At 38.2% G+C, this 27934-nt stretch overlaps 1 protein-coding gene and 1 long non-coding RNA gene across 3 annotated transcripts in view; one reads left to right on the top strand and one right to left on the bottom strand.

The window, feature by feature from the left end:
- Positions 1-27934, bottom strand: part of LOC117394518 (beta-1,4-galactosyltransferase 6-like) — a 53458-nt gene that overhangs the window by 17213 nt on the left and 8311 nt on the right. The window contains exons 1-3 of one of the 2 annotated variants that reach the window (XM_033992848.3): positions 25544-26474; positions 5668-5784; positions 4723-4836 (exon numbers count right to left, since the gene is read on the bottom strand). In XM_033992848.3, the coding sequence (XP_033848739.1) occupies positions 4723-4836; positions 5668-5784; positions 25544-25658 (346 nt within the window). In that variant the 5' untranslated portion in view covers positions 25659-26474. Of the gene's footprint in view, positions 1-4722; positions 4837-5667; positions 5785-25543; positions 26475-27934 lie in introns of those variants that run through there. The other variant, XM_059016362.1, reaches the window with a different exon arrangement.
- Positions 23139-23875, top strand: LOC117394519 (uncharacterized). Its single transcript, XR_004663449.2, has 3 exons — positions 23139-23241; positions 23417-23612; positions 23789-23875. It is a non-coding gene; the product is annotated as an uncharacterized LOC117394519 (long non-coding RNA).

Raw genomic sequence — 27934 nt, 5'->3', positions numbered from 1 at the left:
TAATTTTAATAAAAATAAAAATGCACATTGTTAATTTACACGGATTTGATGTTGATTGCGATAATTACAGTAAGCGTGCATTGCAGCAGCACCAACTGCATCAGACTGAGGCACAACAAAGCTTTATTTAACAGTCACCGTTCCAAGCAGGTTATCAGTCACATTGTATTACTACTACAAATATTTATGCTTGTCAAGTGGGTTTTAATGTAACTTTAAAATTACTGCTTTTGTATTATGTGTATACTGTTATTTAAATATGTCATGTTGATTATAGCAGTTGTATGTGTGACATGCTATACAAATGTGTTGTGGTTTGTTCTTTTTTTCTGCTATGTACTGTAGAGTGCTTTGAGATACTTTTGTATAAAAAGCGCTATATAAATGCAATAAATAAATAAAAATAAATAAATAAATAAATAAATAAATAAATAAATAAATAAATGACCCCGGAGATTGGTTGTGCCTCCATGATACATCAACAGTCACTTGCACAGTTTGCATTCAACTTTTTTTTTTGGTGGTCTGGGCATTAACAAAAAAAATTCCAAAACAGCTGAGGAGGGGCGAACGGTGCTCAGTTTTCGAAAATAAAATTATTAGGGTTAGCGTATATTTTGTATGTTTCAAAACATATTCCACCACAGCACTTCTCTTACACTGTCTTGTATACAAGGTATTCAGTACATATTTTACTGAAGCACTCCAACCGCAAAAGGTACCCCCCCACAGTGCTTTGCATACTATACACTGCTCCATACCCGGCAGCAGTGCCATACTGTTACTTATAGCTAACTCGAAATCTGCATCTGTTTAAGAGCTGAAAACAAGTAAAAAGGTCTAATTGAACAAATTATCAGTTCAATTAAGGGTTTAATAAAGTAATTGAGAATGAAAACCAGCAGACACAGACAGGATTGGGAAACCCTGCTCTAGCTTGTCTCTCAGCAGCCAGAATTGCTAGTCATTTAGGAATGTTGGATCTAGGGTTTAGATTAAAATGATTTTTTTTCTTAAATTTTAGCCAATACATTATTTTATTGAACATTAATATACTATAATTTTTATATTTTACATATACTGTGTGTATATATATATAATATATACTGTGTGTATATATATATATATATATATATATATATATATATATATATATATATATATATATATTATATACAGTACTGTGCAAAAGTTTTAGGCAGGTGTGAAAAATGCTGTAAAGTAAGAATGCTTTCAAAAATAGACATATTAAAAGATTATATTTATCAATTAACTAAATGCAAAGTGAGTGAACAGAAGAAAAATCTAAATCAAATCAATATTTGGTGTGACCACCCTTTGCCTTCAAAACAGCATCAATTCTTCTAGGTACACTTGCACAAAGTCAGGGATTTTGTAGGCATATAGTCAGGTGTATGATTAAACAATTATACCAAACAGGTGCTAATGATCATCAATTCAATATGTAGGTTGAAACACAGTAATTAACTGAAACAGAAACAGCTGTGTAGGAGGAATAAAACTGGGTGAGGAACAGCCAAACTCAGCTAACAAGGTGAGGTTGCTGAAGACAGTTTACTGTCAAAAGTCATACACCATGGCAAGACTGAGCACAGCAACAAGACACAAGGTAGTTATACTGCATCAGCAAGGTCTCTCCCAGGCAGAAATTTCAAGGCAGACAGGGGTTTCCAGATGTCCTGTCCAAGCTCTTTTGAAGAAGCACAAAGAAACGGGCAACGTTGAGGACCGTAGACGCAGTGGTCGGCCAAGGAAACTTACTCTCAGCAGATGAAAGACACATCATGCTTACTTCCCTTCACAATCAGAAGATGTCCAGCAGTGCCATCAGCTCAGAATTGGCAGAAAACAGTGGGACCCTGGTACACCCATCTACTATCCGGAGAAGTCTGGTCAGAAGTGGCCTTCATGGAAGACTTGCGGACAAAAAGCAATACCTCCGATGCGGAAACAAGGCCAAGCGACTCAACTATGCACCAAAACACAGGAACTGGGGTGCAGACAAATGGCAGCAGGTGCTCTGGACTGATGAGTCAAAATTTGAAATATTTGGCTGTAGCAGAAGGCAGTTTGTTCGCCGAAGGGCTGGAGAGCGGTACACGAATGAGTGTCTGCAGGCAACAGTGAAGCATGGTGGAGGTTCCTTGCAAGTTTGGGGCTGCATTTCTGCAAATGGAGTTGGGGATTTGGTCAGAATTAATGGTCTCCTCAATGCTGAGAAGTACAGGCAGATACTTATCCATCATGCAATACCATCAGGGAGGCATCTGATTGGCCCCAAATTTATTCTGCAGCATGACAACGACCCCAAACATACAGCGAAAGTCATTGAGAACTATCTTCAGCGTAAAGAAGAACAAGGAGTCCTGGAAGTGATGGTATGGCCCCCACAGAGCCCTGATCTCAACATCATCGAGTCTGTCTGGGATTACATGAAGAGAGAGAAGCAACTGAGGCTGCCTAAATCCACAGAAGAACTGTGGTTAGTTCTCCAAGATGTTTGGGCCAACCTACCTGCCGAGTTCCTTCAAAAACTGTATGCAAGTGTACCTAGAAGAATTGAAGGCAAAGGGTGGTCACACCAAATATTGATTTGATGTAGATTTTTCTTCTGTTCACTCACTTTGCATTTTGTATGCTATTGAATCCATTTTACCATGTAGTGGAACTCAATTTCCTGTGCCATTAGAGGAAAAACAGCCCTATAGAAGGATATTACCGCCTCCATGCTTGACAGTTGGTATGGTGTTCTTTTCTTTGTATGTCTCACCAGACTTTCTCCAAACGTAACGACTATCAGCGTAACCAAATAGCTTGATTTTTTTCATCACTCCACAAAACCTTTGACCAGAACTCATATCCATCATTCAAATGCTGTTTTGCAAACTTTGAACGATTGTCCTTGAGACGTTTTGCTAAGAGTGGCTTTTTCCTTGGCCTACGTCTGTTGAGCTCTTCACCATGCAATACTCGACTGATGGTTGAAATAGAAACCCTAGTCCCACTTGCAGCCAATTCACTTTGAATATCTTCAGCAGTCAATCTCAGATTGTTATTAACCTTCCTCACAATTCTTCTACTTATTCTTGGTGAAAGAACCTTCTTTCTTCCAGACCGAGAGAGCATTGTGACAGTACCATGAGTCTTGTACTTCTTGATAATAAACAATAGTTGAAATTGGGATACTCAAATGCTTGGAAATCTTCTTGTATCCTTCGCCAGCCTTATAACAATAACACATTTCTGCCTAAGGTCTTCAGTCAGAAAGCTCTTTACTATCTGTACATATTGACTTATGGTAATTACAGCAATCTTCCTATGCCTAACCCTTTTATACTCTCTAAGAAAGTTCACCTACAGTCCAGCATTTTCTAGACTTTTCTAGAATTAGGTTCTGCATTATCATATTGAAATTCTAGCACCTTGTAGACAATACTAGCATAGCATCAAAGGGTATGGATACTGTTTGAGACATTGCTAGAAATTATACATTTGCATTGGGGTATGTAAACGTTTGACCACAACTTACATAATATATATATATATATATATATATATATATATATATATATATATATATATATATATATATGTTTTTGAAAAGTTGAGGAGGCTCTGCCTCCACTGGTACACACACTATTACTATTAAAATAGTTTGTTACAGTTCCTAGCAGCGCAATGAACAGTGGAAATTAATACGATAGTATCCCACCATGCACTATATTTTAATTTTAAAATAATGTGTTATGCCTCATATTAACAGAGGTCCGTATTACTTCAGTTTTGCAGCTGCCTAGTTTAACAGGGATGTCCTGACAGATTTTTTTAAGCATAAAAATGAATACCTAGTTCGGAGTGTACACTGAAAATTGTAATGTGACACTTGACAATGTATGTAAGTAGTAGTTAAAATATATTTCTAAAGCACTTGTCCTACAGACCACTGAATATGTTCAAAGCACTTGTCCATCCAAAGTTTTGACAGTCCTGGGGAAATGGGCAAGCCTTAAATTTGAACCCTGTGATTAATTATTAGACCATTATTACTGTAGCATCACTAACTGTAGCAGACTGAAGCAAGTGCCTGAAGTATTAAGATGCAATCATTTTCTTTTAATAATCTCCAAACCTGTAAGCAAGGTTACAGTATGCTAAACATACAATCAAGTTAATTAAGAAGGAAATTATCCCATCTGACACCTACATACCTAGATAAGCGATAGTCTTTGTCATTTTCTCATGTTTCTCATACGGAGCTTTATTGCTTCGTAAATCAACCAGCCATGACTGAACATTTGTTGCAATAAAATATGAAATGATTGGGGTATAGAGGAAGCCTTAAAAAATAAACTACTCAAACATAATATATGTTAAAAAATAAAAACCTGCATTATTCTATAAAAAAATTGCTTTATTTTAACGACACAAAGCATAATACTGTTATGGTATTACTTAGTGGCAGGTATTAGAGTATTGCTTTACAGAATAAAAGTTGGCTTTCTGATGCAAATATAAAAAAAAACACAATTTAATTCCTGCCGTTATTTTATTTACCACACTATTCCAGTGGTACAAGAGGTTACTTGACAGTTAAAACCATGAACAATACAGCTATTTATTTTACAAGCAATCATATAAACTACACAATCTAAGTAAACCAAAAAAAAAAATGGCTATAAAAAATGTAGATCGCCTACTTACTCATAGAAGGTAGTTTTTCAGGACATGGGAGGTTTGGAGCATAGGTAAAATTCTCTGGAAGATATGCAGTTGGTTGAGCAAGGTATTCACTGGTGTTATTGCCATCAGGATAATCTAATGAAAACATGATAAAACAATAAATAGTAACAGAATAGGACAGCATTCCACAACACCATTCTAGAAACAATGGAGTAAAACGTGTCTCATCATTCGTTTTTAAATCTTGCAAGCCAGCATTAAGGCCACTACACGCCAGACGCGATGCGACAAGTGAAAATGTGTAGCGATGCGACAAAATGAATAGAACCTATACTTTTGATAAAGGTCTTTCACACGACAGGAGATGCAGAACGACACAAAATAAAAAAGATTGAATCCTATTTTTTGCAATTTTGTTGCATGATAACTATTGATCAATCAGAGAAGAGCTTCAATGCAGATGGTTGATCAGGGTGAAAGTATCCAAAATATTTGAAAGATAATCTATGGGAGTCCATTTTTGAAGGAACCAAATAAGCCTGGCATGTATGATTTATTGCCATATATGTATGAAATATGGTCAGAAGACACTCAATTTCCACATCATGTTGACAAGTAGGATCATAGGTTTATTCAATAACAATTTAACAGTTTAATAGATCTGGCAGTTTGTCGCCTCAGGTGTGTAGGGTCATGTCGCTGCAAAGAAAAACCACATTGCGTCTGGTGTGTGGCAGCCTACTGATTATATTTTGGCTAAATATATTTAATTGCTGCAGTCTAATCAAGTCATTAAATCACTATAAATTTAAAAAAGGAGGTACTAAACTGTAATGTTACCAAAAATACAGTACCTGAACAAAATAAGCTAATTGAGAAAAAAGGCATCAGCCATTATAAAGATGTGATATAAAACCATGGGTTTATAACCCATGCCTCCAGGGAGACTTACAAATAAAAACTTACCTGTGCCATTAAGGGTGGTGTTCTTGTTTGTGTACAATCTGATCATATGTCCTATTGTTCTCACATTGTCCCTTAACATTATACCTCGTGCTTGAACCATGAAGAGGTAGGTGTTTGCTGAAATATACAGATAAAACATTCTTATATTTTACTCATTTAAAATACACTTCTACATCTCAGAATAAAGAATAAAAACATAGAACTATAGGTTATGCATTTAAAACTAGATATGGTAGATGGTTTAAACTATACTTTTTCAGATGTTTTGTAAATTGACAGTTACATTACTTTTCACAACATACTTTGCTTAAGGCGGGTATACAGTGTACACGGTACTACATTCATCTGACTTTGTATTATACTATATTGTTGCATGATGTAGTATACTACAGTTGTACATAAAAAGTACATCAGCTTCCTACAGTATAGCATACTATTTATTTGGATTTGGATCATGCAGCATTTAATACTGTAAAAGGTACTTCTTGTTTTAAGGTCTTAACTACTTTAATTGCAATTTACATTTCTGGCAGTATACATTTGTTTAATTTAATTTTAAGAATTAGTTCTAACATTTTTAGTATGTGAAAATGGCTTCATTTACAACAATTGTTGGCACCCTGAATGAAACGTTCTTTTTCTAGAATTCTGATGTCATCGTACCGTCATCCTACTGTACTTTGAGTTTGGAAATGGGCATTCCAAACGTGGAACCCCTGGAGAGGGTAGGTCAGTGCCAATTTGGTACGATTAACATCCAATGGGTCAAAATGCATCAAATTCTAGGGACAAACTGAAGAATCATCATCTTATTGACAGAGAAATATACTTCTTTATCTTCTGTAATCCCATTGCAAGACTTGTGTTAAGAAATGCTTGTTGCACAACTTTAGAACAAATAAATGCAAGGGTCTATGAAACTCAGTATATAAAAAAAACCAGCGAAAGAGCAGAGAGACGATTGTCAAAAAAACACTGTTAGAAATTTCACAACAGGCTTATCTGTTTGTGCTCTACATTTTTATACATATCAGGGCTTGAATTTCAGCGCAGGATCACAAGAAACACACATTTTCCAAGTTGCCCCCACATATCTGCAACTTTCAGTGCGGGAAAATCCCGCAGAGATATTTTAAGACACCAAGCTACTGTATTTTTCACCCAATTTAGAATGTCTGAAATGCTACAACAATCTCTAAAGAAGTGGGTGTCCGTGACGAAAGCACAATGAGCCGCATTCTGAGTGGTTCTGGTTAAAATAAATAAATAAATAAATAAATAAATAAATAAATAAATAAAAAGTAGTGCTGGATATTTTAAAGTGCCGCAAGACTTTATTCTCTTGTACGTGATTCTCGGCCGCTATTTTTAAGCATTATATTATATTATTTTTAAGCATTAGCCATCTATGATTGCAATATATATAGCAGTGACCAAACATTTTTTTTTGGAAAAGCACTTTTTTTTTTTTAACATATATTCTCATCTCTACCATATGGTATGCCTGATCCTGTTACATAATCAAACTTGCAGAATATTAAAGGAAATTCCGTGGCCTTTCATTTGATATGTTACATGCATGCAGTACAAACAATCCAGTAGTTAAGCATACATAAATGAAAACAGTGAAAAACAGGCAGAAATAAGGGTGAGTGTAAAGAGTTAAAAAAAAGAAATGGAGCGCTGGTTAAAAAGAAAAGCACCTTTTTCTTCTGCTGCAGCAAAAACTTCACGTCAGGCAATGGCAAAAGCAATGGAGAGTGCTCTGGAGAAAGCAGCTTATTTTAAAGCAACATCAGTGTGAATGATGATGCAGTAATATATATATTGTTTTTTATACAGAAATGTGCCTTTTTTTTTTGCCATTCCCCCCTAAAATTTTGGAATCCCCCCCATTGCCTGCAGCATAGGAGGAAATCCCCCCCCCCCCCCCCCCAAGCACACAAAAATGAAATTCAAGCCCTGCATATAAATTATGATATGTATTTATTTTCCCCCAATTTTGAATGACCAATTATGTTTCTCACACAGCACAGACGTTCTGAGGGCGTGTGAGCATCCTCTGATCTCACAAGCCTAAGTATATCTATATTACAACCAGACAAATTATTTCATTTTGGAAGCCCAACACAAATACTGTGATTCTATTGAATTAAATTGTAATATTGTTTATTTGATAGAACTGCACTATCATGCTGTTAAACTAAAGCACATCTATCATGCAAATGATATACAACCGTGTAAAGCATTAGGTTGGCTACATCACAAGATTACTGCTGATATTTCATACTGCACAATAAACTTTGTATTTGACTAATAAGCAACTGTAATGTATGCATATATGGTCTGACCTATCAAATAATAGTGGTACCTTGTATGCTGGCCTTTAGTCTATATATTTTATTATAGCTAACATTTTCCACTCAGGGGTTGCACAGACTTACAGCACTGTAAGACATGGACATACTTTTGAGTGCTAAAGACTTCTTAGCCTTTTTCAAATAATAGGCTAATTTCCAGCTTTGCAACCACTGGATTGAATACAATGTCCCTCTGTGCTGCAATTCTTGAAGGAGAATGATCCTCTATTACTTATTGTTTTCTCATTTGAATTTAGAGCCACATGAGAAGCACACTAATACAAAGAAGGGGTTCTACTGCAACTTCAACTTGATACTTGCATACCAAGTCTCTTTTCTGGAGAAGCAAAGTTTAACTTCTACATATTTCTGTATGCATTTCAGAAAATGTATGGCAGTTTTGAATTGTGCCGAGTCATTTAAAGCAAGCACCTTTATAGAAACATTCTCAGATATTTACTCAATTTAAATGGATATTTGTAACACTCAAGATCACTTTACATGAGAACAGTAGGGCAATTACACTGTACAAATTAAAACCATCAAATCTGCTATAAGCATTTATCTGTAACCAGAGTTGGGGTAACGCGTTACTGTAATATTACTTTTGTCAATAACAAGGTAATACGTTCGTTTTTAATGGGAGTAATAAAATGTGTTACTTTACGCAAAAAATAAAACTAAATGTGCACCTACATTATTGGTCTTTTCTTTTTTAAAGCCAAAGTACATTTCAGTTCAATTGTAACCACAAAAGTCAACTGCTCTTTATTGAAACACTAACAACTCGGCTTCCGGCAGTCCCAAAAGACGTAACTGCCAGATTCCCTAAATACATGGAAACTCTGAACACAAGCTCATTGCATATGTGCACACAATCAGGATTAACTGGCTTGAGTTGAGTTAAAGACATAACAGAGATCCCGACAGGTACATAAATAGCTTCTTCACCAACCTAAGATTCATTAGGGGCCTGAATAAACAAACATGAAAGGTCATTGGATATTATTTCATCTGCTGTAATGAAACAAACAAAAACAAAAAATACAATTTTTAGTTTCAACTGCGCTTTACTCTGCTTTAAAAAAAACAATCCTTAGGCACCGCTCAGAATTCCCTTAAACTGCAAAGTCAATTCAAAACGCTGACATCACAATCTGCAACCTATAGGCATTTCTTCATCAACCCTTTCCATCATTTCAATGAAAATCACAATAGACTAAATACATATGTGTTAGAACTTTTAACTTGTAGAATAAAAAAGTCTGTGTATGGGTTATATCAACACCTGAAACCTGTAAACAGTCCTCGGCTCAGTCTGAAGACTTAACTTTTCGTATCTAAAGAACCTACCATTAAATTACTGCTCCTTAAATGTTATCAGTTTTATTTTTTTCCAATTTTTTCCTGGTGTGCAACTTTTTTGTTAAAATGCTGTTAAGTCTTTGAATTAAAAAAAAAAATTAAGAGCTGAAAAATGTGCAAGGTACTGCCAAAGTAAAAACTCAAATTTATCCGAGCTACATTTTTTTTCCACCTTGAAGAAATATATATTTTTTTAATCATCTATTTAGATACATTTCAACAGCTATTTGCATTGTCTCATATGTAAAGATTAGCTTTCCAAGAATGCACAGAAGACAGCAAACATTCTAATTGTGCCAGTATTCCAATAAGACTGAGGGATCGTGGCTGCATGCAATTGTTACTAAAGAAGCAAGAGAGCTTAAAACTCTCTGTGACGTATTAGCAGATTTGGCAATGGATACATTTTAGGAACACGGGAGATTGGATTTTAAAAAACAAACAAACAAACAAGGAATCCTATTTTATAGTGCATTACATCAAAAGATACAAATAGGAGGGAACCCCTCAAGATATTGTACAACAGGGGTTCCCAAACTTCCTTGGCTTGTGGATCCCCTTGACATTATGCATACTGATGGGAGGACCGTCACTCAATGAATCCATAGATTTCTTCTTTAGATCTATTAGGTCAAAAGTAAACTATAACCTATATAACCACTTTTCCAATTTCAAAAGTGCAAAATAAACCTTTGTTTTATTTAATTGGCATACTATCATCCACTGTACTAAATTATTATTATTATTATTATTTATTTCTTAGCAGATGCCCTTATCCAGTGCGACTTACAATTGTTACAAGATATCCTATTATTTTTTACATACAATTACCCATTTATACAGCTGGGTTTTTACTGGAGCAATCTAGGTAAAGTACCTTGCTCAAGGGTACAGCAGCAGTGTCCTCCACCTGGGATTGAACCCACAACCCTCCGGTCAAGAGTCCAGAGCCCTAACCACTACTCCACACTACTGCCCTAAATACTTAATTTCTAATACTTTTATCCACAGAAGTCATATCAACTGAATGGTTTGCAAATTCATATAAGCTCCACTAACAGGGATGCTTAATTATAATGTTTTATTGTGTCATTTTCTATAACTTAATATAAAAGGAACAAAATAAATATAGAATTTTGGTCACTTCTTCATTCCACAATCAGGGACACTTAACTTCTTGAAATATCCACCCACAACAAAACTCCTTACCCCCTAGCAGCACTCTTGGGTGTTTTATGCATTAAAGAATATAAATTACGCATGATATTTAAATGTAACGTGTAAAGAATAAGCATGTTATCAAGCTTCTTGTACTTTGTTGGTTCCTGGCATCTCATGGTCAATGGTTAATATACTGCAAGCGGTAGCTAGAGAATGCTGGGACAGCCAATTGTTCTGCATCCCGGCCGCACACATTTGCACAAGAACGAGTGACAGGTCTCTCCCAGTCACAGACATCAACACTAAAACAGTAACTTAGTTTGCTGAATAATTAAAGAAGAAAACAACATATTTGAGATATTTTGCAAGCACATTGTCATATATTTTAAGTATTTTCAAACCACTATTTTTCATTAGCAGTTACTTCAGTAGCATATTGCTCTGGCTACCAGTGTCTGGGTAGGTGTACACTTCCTAATTACAATCCCAAGTATTTCTATGCTTTTACCGTTCTTCCAATGAAATTCGAGAAATAAACTCCCTTTTTCCTGCAACAACTGATCCTCATTTCAGTACAAAACACACAATACATTTGCTCTTTTTCATTATGGTAGCATCTTGAATTGATGTGCCTGTTTTTTTGGCTGAAGAAATATCAGCTCATCTAACTAGGGAAGCTGCTGTGCAATTAAATCATTGTCAAACTCCTGACCAGCACTAACCAAATCTATTATATCTGGGATAGATACAGCTGCTACAGAAGATCCAACATATGAACAAAAAAACTTTTAGGCACCCTATGATTTGATTGGCAAAAGACAACATTGGTTTATTGCAAAAAAACATTTTCAGCTTGGTATGGTAACCTTTTCACTTGCACATTTATTTATTTTTTAATACTTGGAACTTTGATTCCTTCTAACAGTCACTACAATTGTTTCTGTTTGTAACTGAACTGCATGAAACAATGGTGTATTGTGTAGCTGTACAGTGATGAAAGTTGATGGAACATTCAAGAGAGGGTGAACAGCTTATAATAATGCAAAGAAAAAGCTCTCATGAGCCAGATTATGAGTTATTGACTGTGGCAATGCGCCCCGCCCCTGTGTGCATTTGTGTGTTATGTGTTGTATGTTGCGTGTGTTAATGTTGGTGTATAGTCATTGGTACCCGGGATATAAACGGGTCTGTGTTTCACGTGTATTTAAAAGTGTAAATTTGTATTTAGGCACGAGGAGGGCACAAATCACTTCACGTGCTGGTTAAATGTAATATGTGAGCACAGGGTTGCACAGAATTAATTCACGTGCTGGGATTCAAGTGAATAATTAATTAGTAATTGAATCCCAGCACAATAGTATATATAGACGCACATTTCTTGCAGTTGGGGTTGGGTGTTCGAGAGTGGAGAACGGGTGAGAGAGAAGGAGAACGTAAAGTAGTAAAGTAAAAATAATATCTAGAAGTGTTTGTACTCACCGTGTTTGTTTGTCTCTCCGTGCACCGTTTGTTAAGTGTTTAGTACGTTTTGTTTGTCTTTATTTTGGCGTGTAGTGCCGTGTCCCGTGTTTTTGTCTGTTCAAACCTTTTATTTTCTGTTCTGTTTATTAAATGGTGAGCGCGATCACACGCTCAGCTTAACCAAAACCCCAAATCTCTGTGTGTTACTTCCCGATTCTGGTCTGACGCCACCCACTCCGGCCGTCTTTGTGACACGTGGTGTCCTGTGTGGGATCGACAGCGCCTCCAGGACTCAGGCCAGAGCAGGAACCGCAGTTTCTTGGATTTAAAATAAATAAATAAATAAATAAATAAATAAATAAATAAAAACAAAATACAATGGAAGGCTGGAACTGGAGAAACGGCTGCAGTGAGCTGGAGGAGCTCCTCGGCAGGTTGGAGGACCAAGGTGCCTTGCCTGCGGGGTGTATGGGCACACGGTGGCTGTCTGCCCCTTCCAGGAAGAGGAGGAGGAACCAGCCCAAATGAGGAAGGTGAGGAGAAGGAGGCAGAGAGGGGGAAAAGTGAGGAGGAAGCAGAGGGAGCCAAGTTGGTGCACCATGTGCATTGCCTATGGGCATGAGGACGAGGACTGCCCAGAGCAGGAGCCAGGGGAGGAGGAGCCCGAACGTCCTACGCCTGAGTGGGAGGAGCCCGAACGTCCTACGCCTGAGTGGGGGGAGCCCGAACGTCCACAGCCCAAGAGGGGGGAGTCGGTGCGTCCACAGCCCAAAAGGGAGGAGTCGGTGCGTCCACAGCCCAAAAGGGAGGAGTCGGTGCGTCCACAGCCCAAAGAGAGGAAAGTCGGGGCTTCCATAACCCTAGGAACCAAGCTGCCAGCAGAGGGAGAATGCCTGCTGGTCCCACCTCCACCAGCAGAGGGAAAATGCCTGCTGTCCCCATCTCCACCAGCAGAGGAAGAATGCCTGCTGGTTTCCCCTTCCGAGGCAGAGCCGCACCAGTCCCCTGCAAGAGAGGCAGAGCAGCACCAGTCCCCTGAAAAAGGGGGAGACTACACGCTGCTCCCACCTCCGTCGTCAGGAGCAGAGCAGCCGGAGCTGTCTCTGTCTCCGCCACCTTCACCGGCAGGAGCAGAGCAGCAGGAGCTGCCTCTGCCTCCGCCACCTCCACCACTTCCTCCATTAGGAGCAGAGCAGCAGGAGCTGCCTCTGCCTCCACCACCGCCAGGAGCAGAGGAGCAGGAGCTGCCTCTGCCTCCGCCACCTCCACCGGCAGGAGCAGAGCAGCAGGAGCTGCCTCTGCCTCCGCCATGTCCACCAGCAGAGGGTGAATGCCTGCTGGTATCACTTCCCCCACCAGCAGAGGGTGAATGCCTGCTGGTATCACTTCCCCCACCAGCAGAGGATGAATGCCTGCTGGTATCACTTCCCCCACCAGCAGAGGATGAATACCTGCTGGTATCACTTCCCCCACCAGCAGAGGATGAATGCCTGCTGGTATCACTTTCCCCACCATCCCGAGGAGAGGAGCAGGAGCTGCCTCTGCCTCCATCACCATCAGGGGGAGAGAAGCAGGAGCTGCCTCTCCCTTCACCAGAAAGACCAGGACGTGAAGCTGGCGGCCCTCAGCAGCCCTTGCATAGGCTGCTGAGGGAAGCATGGGGAAGAACCGCCTGGCCGCAGAGGCCGAGAAGAGGGCCAACACCCGCACCCCGGCTGGTCCTGACTCCCTGCCACGCTTCACCCAAGGATGCCTGTCTGGCATCGCCTGGGGTTGCCAGCCGCGCCGCATCGCCTGGGGTTGCCAGCCGCGCCGCATCGCCTGGGGTTGCCTGCCACGCCGCATCGCCTGGGGTTGCCTGCCACGCCGCATCGCCTGGGGTTGCCAGTTGCTCCGCATCGCAGCAGGAAGTACTGTGGCCCGGACCCCACCAAGGGGAGCTGCCAGCCACGAAGAAAGTGGGGGAGGTCTGGAGACCTGCTCCCACTGCAGCAGTTTCGCTGCCGGAGATCGTGGGGGAGGTCCGGAGACCTGCTCCCACTGCAGCACTTGTGCTGCAGAAGAGACTGTGGCCGGAGCCCCGGAAGAGGGAGCTGCCGGCTATGAAGAAGAGGGGAGGTCAGGAGACCATCCCCCAAGCAGCCTTTCCGCTGCCAGGACTGCCCCGGCTGAAGGAGTCAGTCTGGGAGCTGTCAGCACGTCTGCTGACAGCATGGCCAGTAGCAGCCTGGCTACTGGCAACATTGCCACCTGTGGGCCCCTGGAAGCCTCCCTTCCCAGCCCGAGACTTTGGCCTGGACTGCTGGATTTTTAAGGGGGGAGGTGGCCGTTGAGGCCATGTGTGCTGCGCACAAGGGGGGGTATATGTGGCAATGCGCCCCGCCCCTGTGTGCATTTGTGTGTTATGTGTTGTATGTTGCGTGTGTTAATGTTGGTGTATAGTCATTGGTACATGGGATATAAACGGGTCTGTGTTTCACGTGTATTTAAAAGTGTAGATTTGTATTTAGGCACGAGGAGGGCACAAATCACTTCACGTGCTGGTTAAATGTAATATGTGAGCATGGGGTTGCACAGAATTAATTCACGTGCTGGGATTCAAGTGAATAATTAATTAGTAATTGAATCCCAGCACAATAGTATATATAGACGCACATTTCTTGCAGTCGGGGTTGGGTGTTCGAGAGTGGAGAACGGGTGAGAGAGAAGGAGAACGTAAAGTAGTAAAGTAAAAATAATATCTAGAAGTGTTTGTACTCACCGTGTTTGTTTGTCTCTCCGTGCACCGTTTGTTAAGTGTTTAGTACGTTTTGTTTGTCTTTTTATTTTGGCGTGTAGTGCCGTGTCCCGTGTTTTTGTCTGTTCAAACCTTTTATTTTCTGTTCTGTTTATTAAATGGTGAGCGCGATTATTATATATTTTTTTTTAAGTGTTGTATAATTCAATGGTGGGAATGTACTGTAGGGTAATCTTTGAAATATGGATATCACAAGTTTTACAAAAAATGGTGAAGCATGCAATAAAACTAAATTCATAATTTCAAAAATGTATCTATTTCAAACTGATGGACCAAGTTGCTGGGCATCTTTCATAGCGAAGCCCTAGGACATTTGTGAACTCTGGGAAATGTAGGGTAAAAGGTAGACATGTAATATTATTCAGCACATGTACAGAAGTTTCCCTCATACTTTGTTTGAACTGTCTGTGCATCAGTTCCTAATATAGACCCTAATGAAAACTACAAGATGCAGGTTGATCCACATTTTCACAAGGGTCATAGGGTTTGAGATTACAAGGTTTCTAATGAACCTCAAAACACTCATTTGAAAATGTGTATGCCACACACATCCAGATGTTTGACATGGAATTTTCCCATCTGAACTTTAAGATCAAATCCTCGCAAAGTTTATAAAGTTTTTTTTCCAAATTGATCAACATGTTGTAATAAAATTCTCACTCAGACATGATGATAATGCTGCCAATCAGAGTGCCTTTGCTGGTCACTGTCCGATTAGCCTTTTGTAAAATTGACATGATGACTCTACAAGAATGAGACCAACTTTTCAATAAATTACAAGATACTGGAAATATTTCCAAATTAGCTTCATGTACTTCAGAATATATAGTGCATTTAATTTAAAGTCCACTTTATAGATCTGTTTTAATACAGTAGTGATTAGATGTATGTGTTAAAATTAAGTACTTTTGGCCAACTTCTACTCTCATCACAGTGTCATTTATTACAACTACTGCAGTGGAGCATTGTAAGCATTTAAAGAATACACCAAGTAAACAATTTTTTTAAAATCTTTCATACACATTCAAGTATGTCAGTAATAAAGATCCCTGTACAAAGCTAAAAAATGAGCATGAAATCACTGTATGGGGCCTGGGGACCCCAGGGGCAGGGGGAGCGTGAGATGTTTCAGGGGGGCCCAAGCACATACAAAGATGTTCTCTCCCAAATGACCCGACAAAGGAATCAATTAATTGACATGAACTATAATGATGTACTTTATAATTAACAAGTTATTGTTTTTTTATTATTCAAATAAATAAATGCATGTTTGTTTGTTTGTTTGTTTATTTATTCGGTAGAAGTTATTGATACGTGTTCTTCCACAAATGCAAAAACATTTTTTAGTTTAGGCACCATTGGCGCCTTTAACACAAACATGCTGCCTCTCCCTTTAAAAGGATATGTCAATATTTATGATGCACTATGATGTCACATATCACATATTTTAAAAACTGAAGTGTGAGAAGGACAATAACAAGGTTTGTATGTTGCACATGTGCCATTAACAAAATGCCCTGAAAGAATAATTTTAATGAAGGGCTGTAATGCAGCAAAAAAAAATTAGTTTAAAAGGTTTATTTATGATGCAAATGCAAAGATTGCAAGGTATGTGAAGGTTGACTGGAAAACAATTTGGCATCAAACCTGCTTGGTTTGAGGGACCACTACCTGGCTGTTTGGACGAGGCAGGAGACCCCCCATAGTGATTGTAATTAGGATAAGTTCCTGGCAGAGATAGGGAGGTCGAGGGATGTGAATGAATCAAAACTCAAGAGAGGGCGAGTTACATGGGTATTTATATATTTCAGTAGGTTACAATTAGATGACGTAATGCGTGGGGGCCGTCCCTCCTCCCAAACTTCAGTTTTATTAAAGTAAAATTGCAGGGTGCCTAAATAAAGTTTTGAGTCAACACAAATAGATTTTTTTTGTCTGTTGCGTCTAATTCAGTTACATTGTTTACTGTCATTGTTTACTATCATCAGGAGTTTAAGGATGATTTAATTGAGCAGCAGATTCCCTAGTTAGATGATGAGCTGATAACATCTCTTCAGCTAAAGAAGCAGGCATGGTAATTAGGCTTCCATTTTAAATAGAGGAACTTGATGTTCCTTGAGGTTATACACAAGTCCTGGGGTTCAGCAGTTACAAAACTGAAAGAACATCAAGAAAAATTAGAATGCCACAAAGCAGCAATGATTTCATATCTGTGACGCAACACCCAGAGTTTAATTCAGCTTAGAGAGAAAGAGTGGGAAAAAACAGGCAGAACCGATTTTTATATTTGAATAACTCTAAGTATTGCTTATTATAGTTGTACTCTTAGTATGTTACTTAAATTTACTATCAAATGTGTTCCAAACTGCACTGAAAGGAACATTTCCTTAAAGTATGTAATAAATTTGTTGAGGTGAGGTGGGGTCACAGGAAACCTTTTGTGTATCTTGAAGAATTTACTGAACCAGTCAAGCTACAAGGCTAGATCCGCTCCTGTTAATCATTAAATGATTGATTGTGTTCACTGTTAATATAAAACCAAAATCCTACAAGTTATAGTCAGCTTTGTTGTGTGTGTTATGTGCAACTGGGGGGGGGGGGGTGGGGGGGGGGGGGGGTTGAATAGATTTTTAAGATGGACAAGTACATTTTTTTAGCATTTTGTCCCTTGAAGAAGAAGTTTTTTTTCCAAAAATTGCACACCTCTGCTTCAGTGTCTTACCAAGTTGTTGGATTTTAAGCAGTTGAATATAATAGTAACCAACTTGCTCCTGAAGTGGCACCCAGCATTTGGATTTGGTGACCAATTGTTCTTTGGCCTAGGAGCAATTGGCTCCTCAGGGAAAATATTTGTCTTTCTTGAGCCCTGAAGATGCCTTTGGGTGGGGGTCCTCAGGCAGGATGGCAAATGTCATTGGGGGCCTTGATCCAAAAAAGTTTGAGAACCCTTGCTGTATAGCATGAGGTGTTGCTAATTTATGCAACAAACGACAGAAGTTAATGGGTTGAGCCACAACGGATGCCAGTTTGATGGCGTGACGTGATGAATAGAGCCAAGACTTTGAAAGACATGTGATAGTTGGAAGACACCATTTGCCACTGGGAATGTCTTGTAATCAGTTATACAATGAGACTTTTTAATTTCCATCAGATGAAGATGGGGATCAAAACATTTTCAATTGGGACATTGTCAGCCCCAGTTAGAATTACAGACTGGCAGAACTTTCTCTCTTAGTGCTGATGGTGGAAGTTACCAAATATCTAAGCTAAACATGAATTCTGTGAATATTTTATACTCTCTGGGAAATGTCTGAGGTCTGCAAATTACTTCTAATTATTTTTAAAAAATGACACAAAAGGGGGAAGAGCAATATGAGCCAACTTAATGAATCTAAAAATAATAAATGGGATGGCATCAACACATGGAACAAAATGAACAAAAATAAAAGGCTGGAGGGGAGGTTTAACTGCAGTGTACAAAAATAATATTAAACGTTTTTTTGTTGTTGTTGCATGTACGCAACAGGTTTCAATTTATTTCAGACAAAAGACTTGCTTAGAAAGAAAAGTAAACACAGTGCAGTAAACTTCTTGAAAAATACGTTTACTGCACTGTGTTTATTTTTACAGTTAAGAAATACATGAAAAGCCGCAGAGTCAATTCCAGTGAGGTTCAATTCATCCCTTAAATATACAAATCGGATCTCATATTTGCATGCATTATTTCATAGACTGTAGACTCCTTAACTGACAACCTCACCCCCACCTTGCTCATGTGTAACATGCACCTGAGGGGTGTCATGGTTTCATATAGCTCTGTTCAAGTAATCCAATAGTGAAGGTCAGGATTTTGCTAACATAAAACTTAAATGTTCATTAAATATTAAATCACACGTAATCAATTTTAAAAACTGCAAACATGTCCACAGTGTAGCAGAAGATTGAGGCCCTGTCCACACTACATAACCGATATCGAGAACCGTACTCGAAACCGCTCTAATTAATACAGCTCAAAGCTTCCACACTGAAGTACTGTTTCATGTTTAGTCAAGCTTAATGCGTCCACACACCATTAGAATAGTTTAGTTACAATTCCCAGCAGCGCAACGAACCGTGGAAATTAATATGATAGTATCCCACCATGCACTGTATTTTAAAATAATGTGTTATGCCCCATATTAACAGCGGTCCATATTGCTAAAAAGAAATATAACAAGTATTGTGGAAAAAGTAAATCCGAACACACACACACACACACACACACACAAGTAGGGCTTGAAGTTTTCAGGTTTTATTTTTAATCAGGTGAAGTCCCTTTAAACAAATTGAGCTGATTCTGTTTTATAATTAAACTAAGAAAAAACTGTTAACTACAAAACCATCTTTGTTTTTACCTTCATATCTTGTCTGAGCCTAATTCTGGTCCTCTTAAATTTATTTCAAACAGAGCTGACAAATTACGTAATTTGTTCACCACTGATCCTACATTGTGTTTTTGTTATTTTCCCCACTAGTTTAACAGAGATGTGCTGACTGATTTTTTTGAAGCATAAAAATGAATACCTAGTGCGGAGTGCACACTGATAGCAAGACCTTCAGGCGCCTGCTCTGAGTATTTCGCCAAACATACCACAAAGCATTTTGGGATATTGGAGGATACACAAAAAATGTAGTTTGGTATTACAGCGTCCACACTTCTGATAAACCGCACTACCTGATACGATCTAATTAAAACCGGACTCGAGACTACCTCCTGAGGTGGTCTCGAGTCCAGTTCTCGAGTACGGTATTAAATGCTGCATAGTGTGGACGCAAACCTTATTTATCACTTGTAAGCCGGCTCAAAGGCAACTAATACGGTTTAAAGGCATAGTGTGGACAGGGCCTAAGTTAGTGAATTACACTTCCTTCCAAAATTTACAATACAGTGTCACGTTCTTTAAAAAAAAAAAAAAAACATCTATTAATAAATTACCACCCAGAAAACATCAATGGGGGAATTCTGTTATACGTTAAATATCCAGCTCAGTATCGGTTTAGCATGAGAAAGTATTAGTAATACAGTTAGTAGTCTCTCGCTACAGACACAGTTATGCCGGTGTCACAATGTATGTCCCCCAATAACCTCCAATTAAGTGTGACACTAGGTCAAAGAGAGACACACACACATAGGAACGCTGATATACTGACAGCAAAGACAGGGACAGAATAAACTGAAGAACAGATACAAGTTATCTAGAAGCTTTCGGACTCCACTGGGTCGAAACGCAAGATGTGGACTTATAATCCTGAATCTGAAGTCTTTAATTGCATTTGCAAAGAAAGTCTTACTCACACCTCTTACTCATACCAAAAGAAAATAAACATAGCAGTAGGTTACAAACACTGTTAAATTTATCGGATGGGACTTAAGGTGTACAGTACCGGGCAGGACTATAGGTGTACCAGATGGTATCAGACGGGACTAAAAGTGTATCGGACGGTACCGGACAGGTTTTAGTCACACCGCTATAAAAACATCTGTAGGGGGTGCACTCTCTCACAGCTATTAAAACACATTTTCTAAGGGGTGGTACACTCTCTCATAGCTATAAAAAAATTAATAAATAAAAAATTACGGGGGTGCACTCATGGCTTTGAAAAAACATTTTCTAAGGAGTGCACTATGGAGGAGTAACATCATGTTTATTAAATTAGTTCTGTTGAAAAGGTTTTCCAGTTTTTGGATCAAGTAAAAGCTGCACGAGCGAGACGAGAGACGTAGTTGTATGCATTATAACGACACAGCTGTATTTTGTTTTACTATATTTTTGTATATAACTTTAAGATTTTTTAGAAATTAAATTAATATAACAAAAGGCCAAGGATGAGAAATTTAGTAGAATTTTGTGTTTGAGTGTGTGAGTTAAGTGTACCTTAATTTGTTTTGTCAGTTTGCGTTACACGGTCCGTTGTAAAAAAAACACACAGAAAGGATTGCTCAACTGTTAAATAGCATCTTTAAAACAAACAAACTTGTTAAAGTGTAAAAAATACATTCAAACGTGAACTTTAGTTGCCTGCCATGGAAATCATGTGAATTGTTTGCATTACTAACAATGTGAAAAAGCAGGGCGTGGAACAACCTATTTCTTAATAAAACATATTTTATTGAAAAAATAAACAGCTAAAGTTTATTTTTTAAGTTAATATTAATATACTGTAAGTAGGGGTGCACATTTGCATGGGATGCACTCTCTCATAGGTATAGCTATGCAAAAGTGAAAATAGGGATGGAGAGACACTCCCAAAAGAATGGATTCTGGATACTGTATCTTAAATAAGATTTGATTCTATTTTTGGAATCGTATGCAGTTGACTCCAGCACCAGAATCGATTCCAACTCATGGAATCGAATATTTCAAATAATATAAATATTGAACGTGACCATTTGTAACTTTTTTTTCTCTTATGAAAGCACAACTGCTGTGTGCGCTGCTGTGCGAGAAATCGAAACCAAAACGAACTATGGGAATTGTAGTTTTTCTACTCTACCACATAAACCAGAGAACGAACCATTTAGTATGTAAGTAAATACAACTCCCAGACTTCATTTCGGATTCTGAGTCTCGCTCTATGTTTATAGGGGCTCAACAGCGTTACATAACGGCGTAATTTGATTTCTCACCTCATTCACGTGACATGGGGCCACTTTGACAATCGAGGTAATACTGGTGGTAACGGTAAGTTAAATTTTGGAAAATGTTGGCAGCATCAGGAAGCAAAATAAAGTCAGTTGTGTGGCGCTACTTTGCTTTTGTTGACGATACACAAAAGAAAGTAAAATGCGTAATTTGTAAAAAAAAAAAAAACACTGGCTTACAATAAGACGACTTCGCCAATGTGAAAACACATCGGGATTTTTCACCCAACTGAAAAAACAGAATGTTTAAAGTCAGATTCTTAGGTATGTGTTTCTTTGAATCCTCCATAACACAATTCAAAGTATAAAGAAACAATGAAAATCCCAAATATATCAATAATAATTACTTCTGTATATGTAATCATGAACTGTAAACAGTTAATGTAAAGACATAATTTAGTATTTAATAATAGCTTTCTGTAACTGCCAATAAAGTAGACTTTGTTTCAAATCTCAAGATGATCCTCCTGTAAACACAGAGTCTGCTTCTACAACGAGTGACATGACCCCACCGAGCAAAAGCCATCGGTGTCTCTACCTCAGCAGACGATGACATCATTTTTTGTAAAGGCTCCATATTCAAGTGAGTAGAATGCAAACTTACTTAAATGATTATTAGTAATAGTATTAATAATAAATATCATGTTATGTTTGTCAATTAACAAAAATTATTCAAAATAATATCTTTATTGTCATTATTTTTCTGTTTGTTTTCAGCAACCAGTTTGCACCAAAATAACGCTGGATAAAAAACTGGTTAAAATGACAGTAAAAGACAAGCAGCCATTTTCCATTGTTGAAGATGCTGGCTTCAGAGGATTTGTACATGCTCTTTACCCAAGATATCAACTGCCATCCAGACCCACAGTTGTGCAACTGATGGAAAGACAGTATCAAGAGACAAAAACAGCTCTGACAAAGGAGTTAAAGGTATTTAATCAGAATATTGTCTGTTCGATTCAATATTTGTGCTTTGATAGTTATTTTAAAACTGCTTTTTTTTTTTAGGCACACACACTTAACCTAATTGTAAAAGACAGCCTAGCAGCAGTACCTGATTTGGAAAACATCAGAGAGCATGTGAGGAAGATTGTTGGATACTTCAAATCAAACACAACTGCAAAGGAGAAACTGTCAGCTTTACAGCAAGACCTTAAGCTAGAGGAGTTGAAGTTCATTCAGGAGGTGGACACCAGGTGGAATTCAACATTCCTCATGTTGGAGTGTTTCCTGCGCTTGAAGGAGCCTGTTTCAGCTGCACTGACATCTCTTGGTGCTGGCTTTCTTCCTGTCATTTTCCACAATGACTGGATTGCTATAGAGCAGACTACTAAGGTATGCAGATTTTAAATTTGAAGCACTGCAAAATGTTGGCTACCTCACAGTAAATGTTATGCTCTTGGTTATAATGTTTCTTTTGTTAGATTTTAATATTACATTTAAAGTATAGAAAAACTTCACCTCTACCATAGAATTATAGATTCTGTAACCACATTTCCATTAACGTACAGTTCAAAACATGTAAATAATTATTGACAGTATATATTTTGTATGTCTCTGTTTAGATTATCAAACCCTTTTTTGCTGTCACCGAGGAGATGTCTGCTGAGAAATACGTAACTGCGTCAAAAGTGGTTGTTTTAGTCAGAAATTTACCAAAAATTACTGCCACAGCAGTCCAGCAGCATGATAAAAGGAACCACTGCTTACAGCCTCGCTGATGCATTGAATACGTGTCTTTGGAAAAGGTGTGGAACATATGAATCAACATCGTGAGTTATAACATCTAGAAACATGGTGATATGACTAGCAATCATTATTTCATGTTTAAATCTCTCTGGTTTACAAGCAACATTGGTGACAAGTATATAACTATTATATTGCAAGCATTTATGTGTTCTTTTTTCCCCTTCTGTTTTACAGATTTCTGGGAATCGCCACCGTTTTGGACCTACGGTTCAAAACCCTTGTAATTGGGAATGACAAAAATGCTGATGAGGCCATTAAAGCTATGACAGCAGAAGCATGACAGCTGGCTAAAGTTAGTGGCACTCAAGCTGTTGTGACCGGAGCATGCAGTACCCTACCTGATGATGTATAGAAAGACTTTGATGCCAAGGTTTGTATAGCTGAAGTCTGTACTACAATGTTTATGTGTTGTTAATGCTAAATAACTCAAGGACATTCAAGTTAACCAAACGTGTCAATGTCTGATCAATATCTGACATCAAAACAGTTATTGACTTGTGATGCAACACACTTTTATAGTGATATGAATTATATTCTATTTGGAAGGTTACACAGCTGAATCCAAACATGGACATCACAGCAGAGGTGAAAATGTACCTCACACTCCCCAACAAAGACAGGAAGTCCTCTAGAATTTTGGAACTCTGAAGATGTGAGGTTACCCCACCTGCTGAAGAGGGCCCTGAAGTGCCTCTGTATACCTACTACATCAGTACCATGCGAGAGAGTTTTCTCCAAGTCTGGGGAGCTTATTTCCAAAAGGTGGTCCAGACTCAAGGCAAAACAAGTAAACATGTCCCTTTTCCTGTATTATAACATGTAGGTATAGAGATAATTAAAAGCAGAGTGGTATTACTTGACATCAGTAATGTTAATTGGATTAAATGGATTAAAAAAAAAAGGTACAAACTGGAAGACACTGGAAAGGGTGTTCCAATAAAGGTGTGCACTTCTGATATTTCTGGGTCTATATCATTTTCAAATCTTTATTCCTCTCAGAATTACCCACACACAATAGAACTACTGGTGCTAGGTAATTACCGATATCAAAATACAAATTTGTTCCCTTGCCAATGCTGTTGAATTCTGTTTTTTTTTTAAAAATGTATTTTATATAGAATAATGTGTGTACACAAGGCCAGTTTATTGTCATCTGTTTTATACACATGTAAAGAAAAGAATCACATTCATATTTAAATTAATTATATTTTATACAAAAATAACTCCTGTATTTGTAAAACTTACTATTTGACGTCAGTAATGTTATTTGGTTACTATTTATTCAATTTATTGTTGTTATGTTTTGCAATTTATTTATTTTTACTAAATGTTTTTTTTTTTTGTTTGTTTTTTTTTTTTTACACCAGTTTTATTATTAAAACATATTGAAAACTTTCTTTTTGTGAATTGTATAAATAGGGTTTGGCATTGCTGAAACATTTAAGGGAAACAGCCTGAAAAGTTTAAAACATTTATTTTAGAAAAATGTTCTACTCCTTATTTGTTGAATTGAATTGTCTATTTTCATGTAAAAACACTTTGTTTATTTGCAATATTTAAGACTAAAATAAAACCATTTATATTTTGTTGACTTGACTCTCAAATTTCTGGAATCGTCCATCCCAAGTGAATCCCCTTTATGCAACAAATGCGTGGTAAAGCCAAGTGGTTCTCAGTCCTGATCCTGGGGTACCACTGCCCTGTTGGTTTTTGTTCCAACTGAGCCCTCAATTACTTAATTGAACCCTCAATTGTACCCTCAACTAATAATTTGCTTAACTTGCCTTTTTCTATTGTGTATCTTATAAGAAATTGGAGATTAAGTTCATTATACAATGTTATACTTAACTTGAAATCTCCATCTGTTTAAAATAATTTAAGAACTCAGATTAGGCAAATTATTAGTTCAATTAGGGTTCAATTAAGTAACTGAGAGCTCAGTTGGAACAAAAACCAGCAGGGCAGTGGTCCCCCAGGGACCAGGATTGAGAACCACTCTCATGGGGTGCACTTGCTCATGCTACACCCGTATTGTGAGCGATATCGTAATCCTTGTCAATGCAGCACATCACTGATCGTTTTGTACACACACCCGTCACATAACATCCGGCCTCACTGTCTTTTTGTGAAAATAAACTGAACTAAATTTTGTAATTCTGAAACCATGCGGAATCTTCAATTCAAGGCGTGTATGTTGAGCTTGAGGTGATGTGTACATTTTTAAAAAATGCAGTAATAATGTAGGACACAACCTTTCTTTTCAAGTCTCGTATTGGAATATTAAATAAAAAGCATCCTTACCTATTCCAGGGGCCACGTATATGAAATATAGACACGATGTAGACAAGGAAAATAAGAAAATTAAGGCCAGGAAGGAGCGGTTTGAGACCCGCAGCAACCTTTTCAGATTAAGCATATTGGCTTCAAAGCCTGGGTTAGGCAAAAAAAAAATAATTAAAAAAACACAATCCCATAAGAGAAAAAAAAAAACTTTAAATGTACAAGGTCCGTAACTGTGTTAATATACTTATTTAAAAAAAAAATATGCCGATACAGTCTTCATCCTTAATGCTGGTGGATGCAGTGAAAATGCAATGTAGCCACAAAAAAACAGGAATTGCTTTACTGAGCAAGAAATGTCCAGACTAAAAAAAGAAAAAGTCCCTGTCAAAGATGCTCAATACCATAAGAACATCATCGACAAGGAATGATATCGGTAATTACCGGTTAGTCTAAACAAAAAACAAAAAATAGCTATTTTAAAAGGCGTACGATGCACTATATCACTCCCTGAATGCACTTTATTTTTTTGCCGACAATAAAGCCTGGTTTGTATAGTGATCCCTGGGAAATGGTTCTGCACTCTCCCCTCCCTCCCACTCACTGATCAGCTGCTGGTTTTAAAAACTGTCTTGTCTAAATCTTTACGGTTAAATCTCATGTACAACATAAGAACACCAGATGAACGGTGATTCTGGAAACCGTATATCCGTATATTTTTAAAGAGAAAATTTGAAGTCAGGTTTCGTTCCAATTCATAGCTGCTGCTATGTTGCGGACTTTGTTTCCGGTGGGTGTAGCCAGCCCACTTTCTCCCCCCGCCCTCCTGCTTCACTATGACAACGGCTCAGACTGCGGTAAAGGATTGTGGGACCAAGGGGTGGGTCAGCGGGTGAGTCACACTGTTTGAGTCAAGGGGGCGTGCTCCGTTGACATTAATGCGTCAGATGTAGAAGCCCATGTTTGTTTTAGTAGCGTAGCTAGGACTGGAAATGTGGGTGGGCCCCAATTTAGGGTGGACGGGCAATGACCGAAGGTCTGACGTCACAGGAAACAGTTTACATTGCAAAAAATGATTTAAATACAGTACATCAAATATTTCCCCTGTAAATCCTAAAATGTTTGAATTAGAGAAAAAAAATGTACATATATCCACAGTGAATGCGCTTTAAAAACCAAGCAGGAAGCGTCACCAAACCAGCGAGAACACAGAAATATTACATTGTAAGCAATTATTAAATATAATGAAAGTTAGTAAATGACTTCCCATTAGGGTTCCCTCTGTCCGGGTTGACAGCCCGGGAATTGGCATCTGTGTCCCGGTGGCAGGAATTAACAAACCCGGACGCCCTAATGTCTGGTTTTAAGTGAAACGCATAAAAAACACACATCTTCCTTTAATATTTTTTTTTTGGCATACCGTTTAACTGGACATTTTGGAATGGAATTTATTTAGACTTTATTGGCGCTTTGGATTGGATCGCCAATAATACTTCCACCAATCAGAGTGTGGCATACAGTCTGCGATCCCGCCCTCTGACAGACTGGTGGTATGCGGTACAGGTTAAAGAAGCGCGCGCTGGACAAGGGAAGGAATGTGTCGGATGTTAAAGTTAATATGAGAATGGCAGTGATGAATCCAGTTTGCTTAAAAAAATTAAAAGCAGAACAGACATTTCCATCAATGGATTTAGGAAATTTGGAATTTATGATGCGATCAGAAACTCTGAGGCTGTGTAAACTGCGCCTGCTACTGGGTATCTGCAAGACTATTCTTTGTTATGTTAAGCAGTTTTGTGTTGTTATTATTATTATTATTATTATTATTATTATTATTACAAGACAGCTAAAGAAGTTAACAGCGCATTTCAAAGCCTCCAACTGCTGCATCCTGCGCTGATATCTAGAGGTTGTCCAGCCAGTTTCACAAGAGAATCGGCAATGCAATTAAACAATTGTTGGGGAGTTCTTAGCACAGGGCACGTAAAATGTCATTTATCTGTCACACAGAGCTGCTGGTTAAGACAGGCTACGTTTAGTCCTGACGGTTGTTTGGAATATGGATGGTGGTGCACACATGCATTTAGTAGTACGAACTGAAATATGTATTGAAAAGCACTGAAAATAGCTGTGTTGATCGACTTAAACAACAAGGCTAACAGTCTTTGTTTTGCAGGCAGTGTTTTCTGGTTGTACAAGACCGTGGATGTCGTGCCTGTGAATTGTTAGAGGGGACTAAGAAAATACACAGAGATCAAGGCTTTTCTGAACTGAAAAAGATTCTGATGACAAAGCATTTGAAAACCATTTGACTGTTACCATTAAAGTGCTTTATAGTGTGAGAATCTTGTGGCGAAATCTGTTGATAGGATTTTTTTGAGTACATTCACATGACTTTCAGAAACACTTTTG

The sequence above is a fragment of the Acipenser ruthenus genome, chromosome 3, assembly GCF_902713425.1.
Source record: "Acipenser ruthenus chromosome 3, fAciRut3.2 maternal haplotype, whole genome shotgun sequence".
Taxonomy (NCBI): domain Eukaryota; kingdom Metazoa; phylum Chordata; class Actinopteri; order Acipenseriformes; family Acipenseridae; genus Acipenser; species Acipenser ruthenus.
This window is presented reverse-complemented; position numbering and strand designations above follow the sequence as displayed.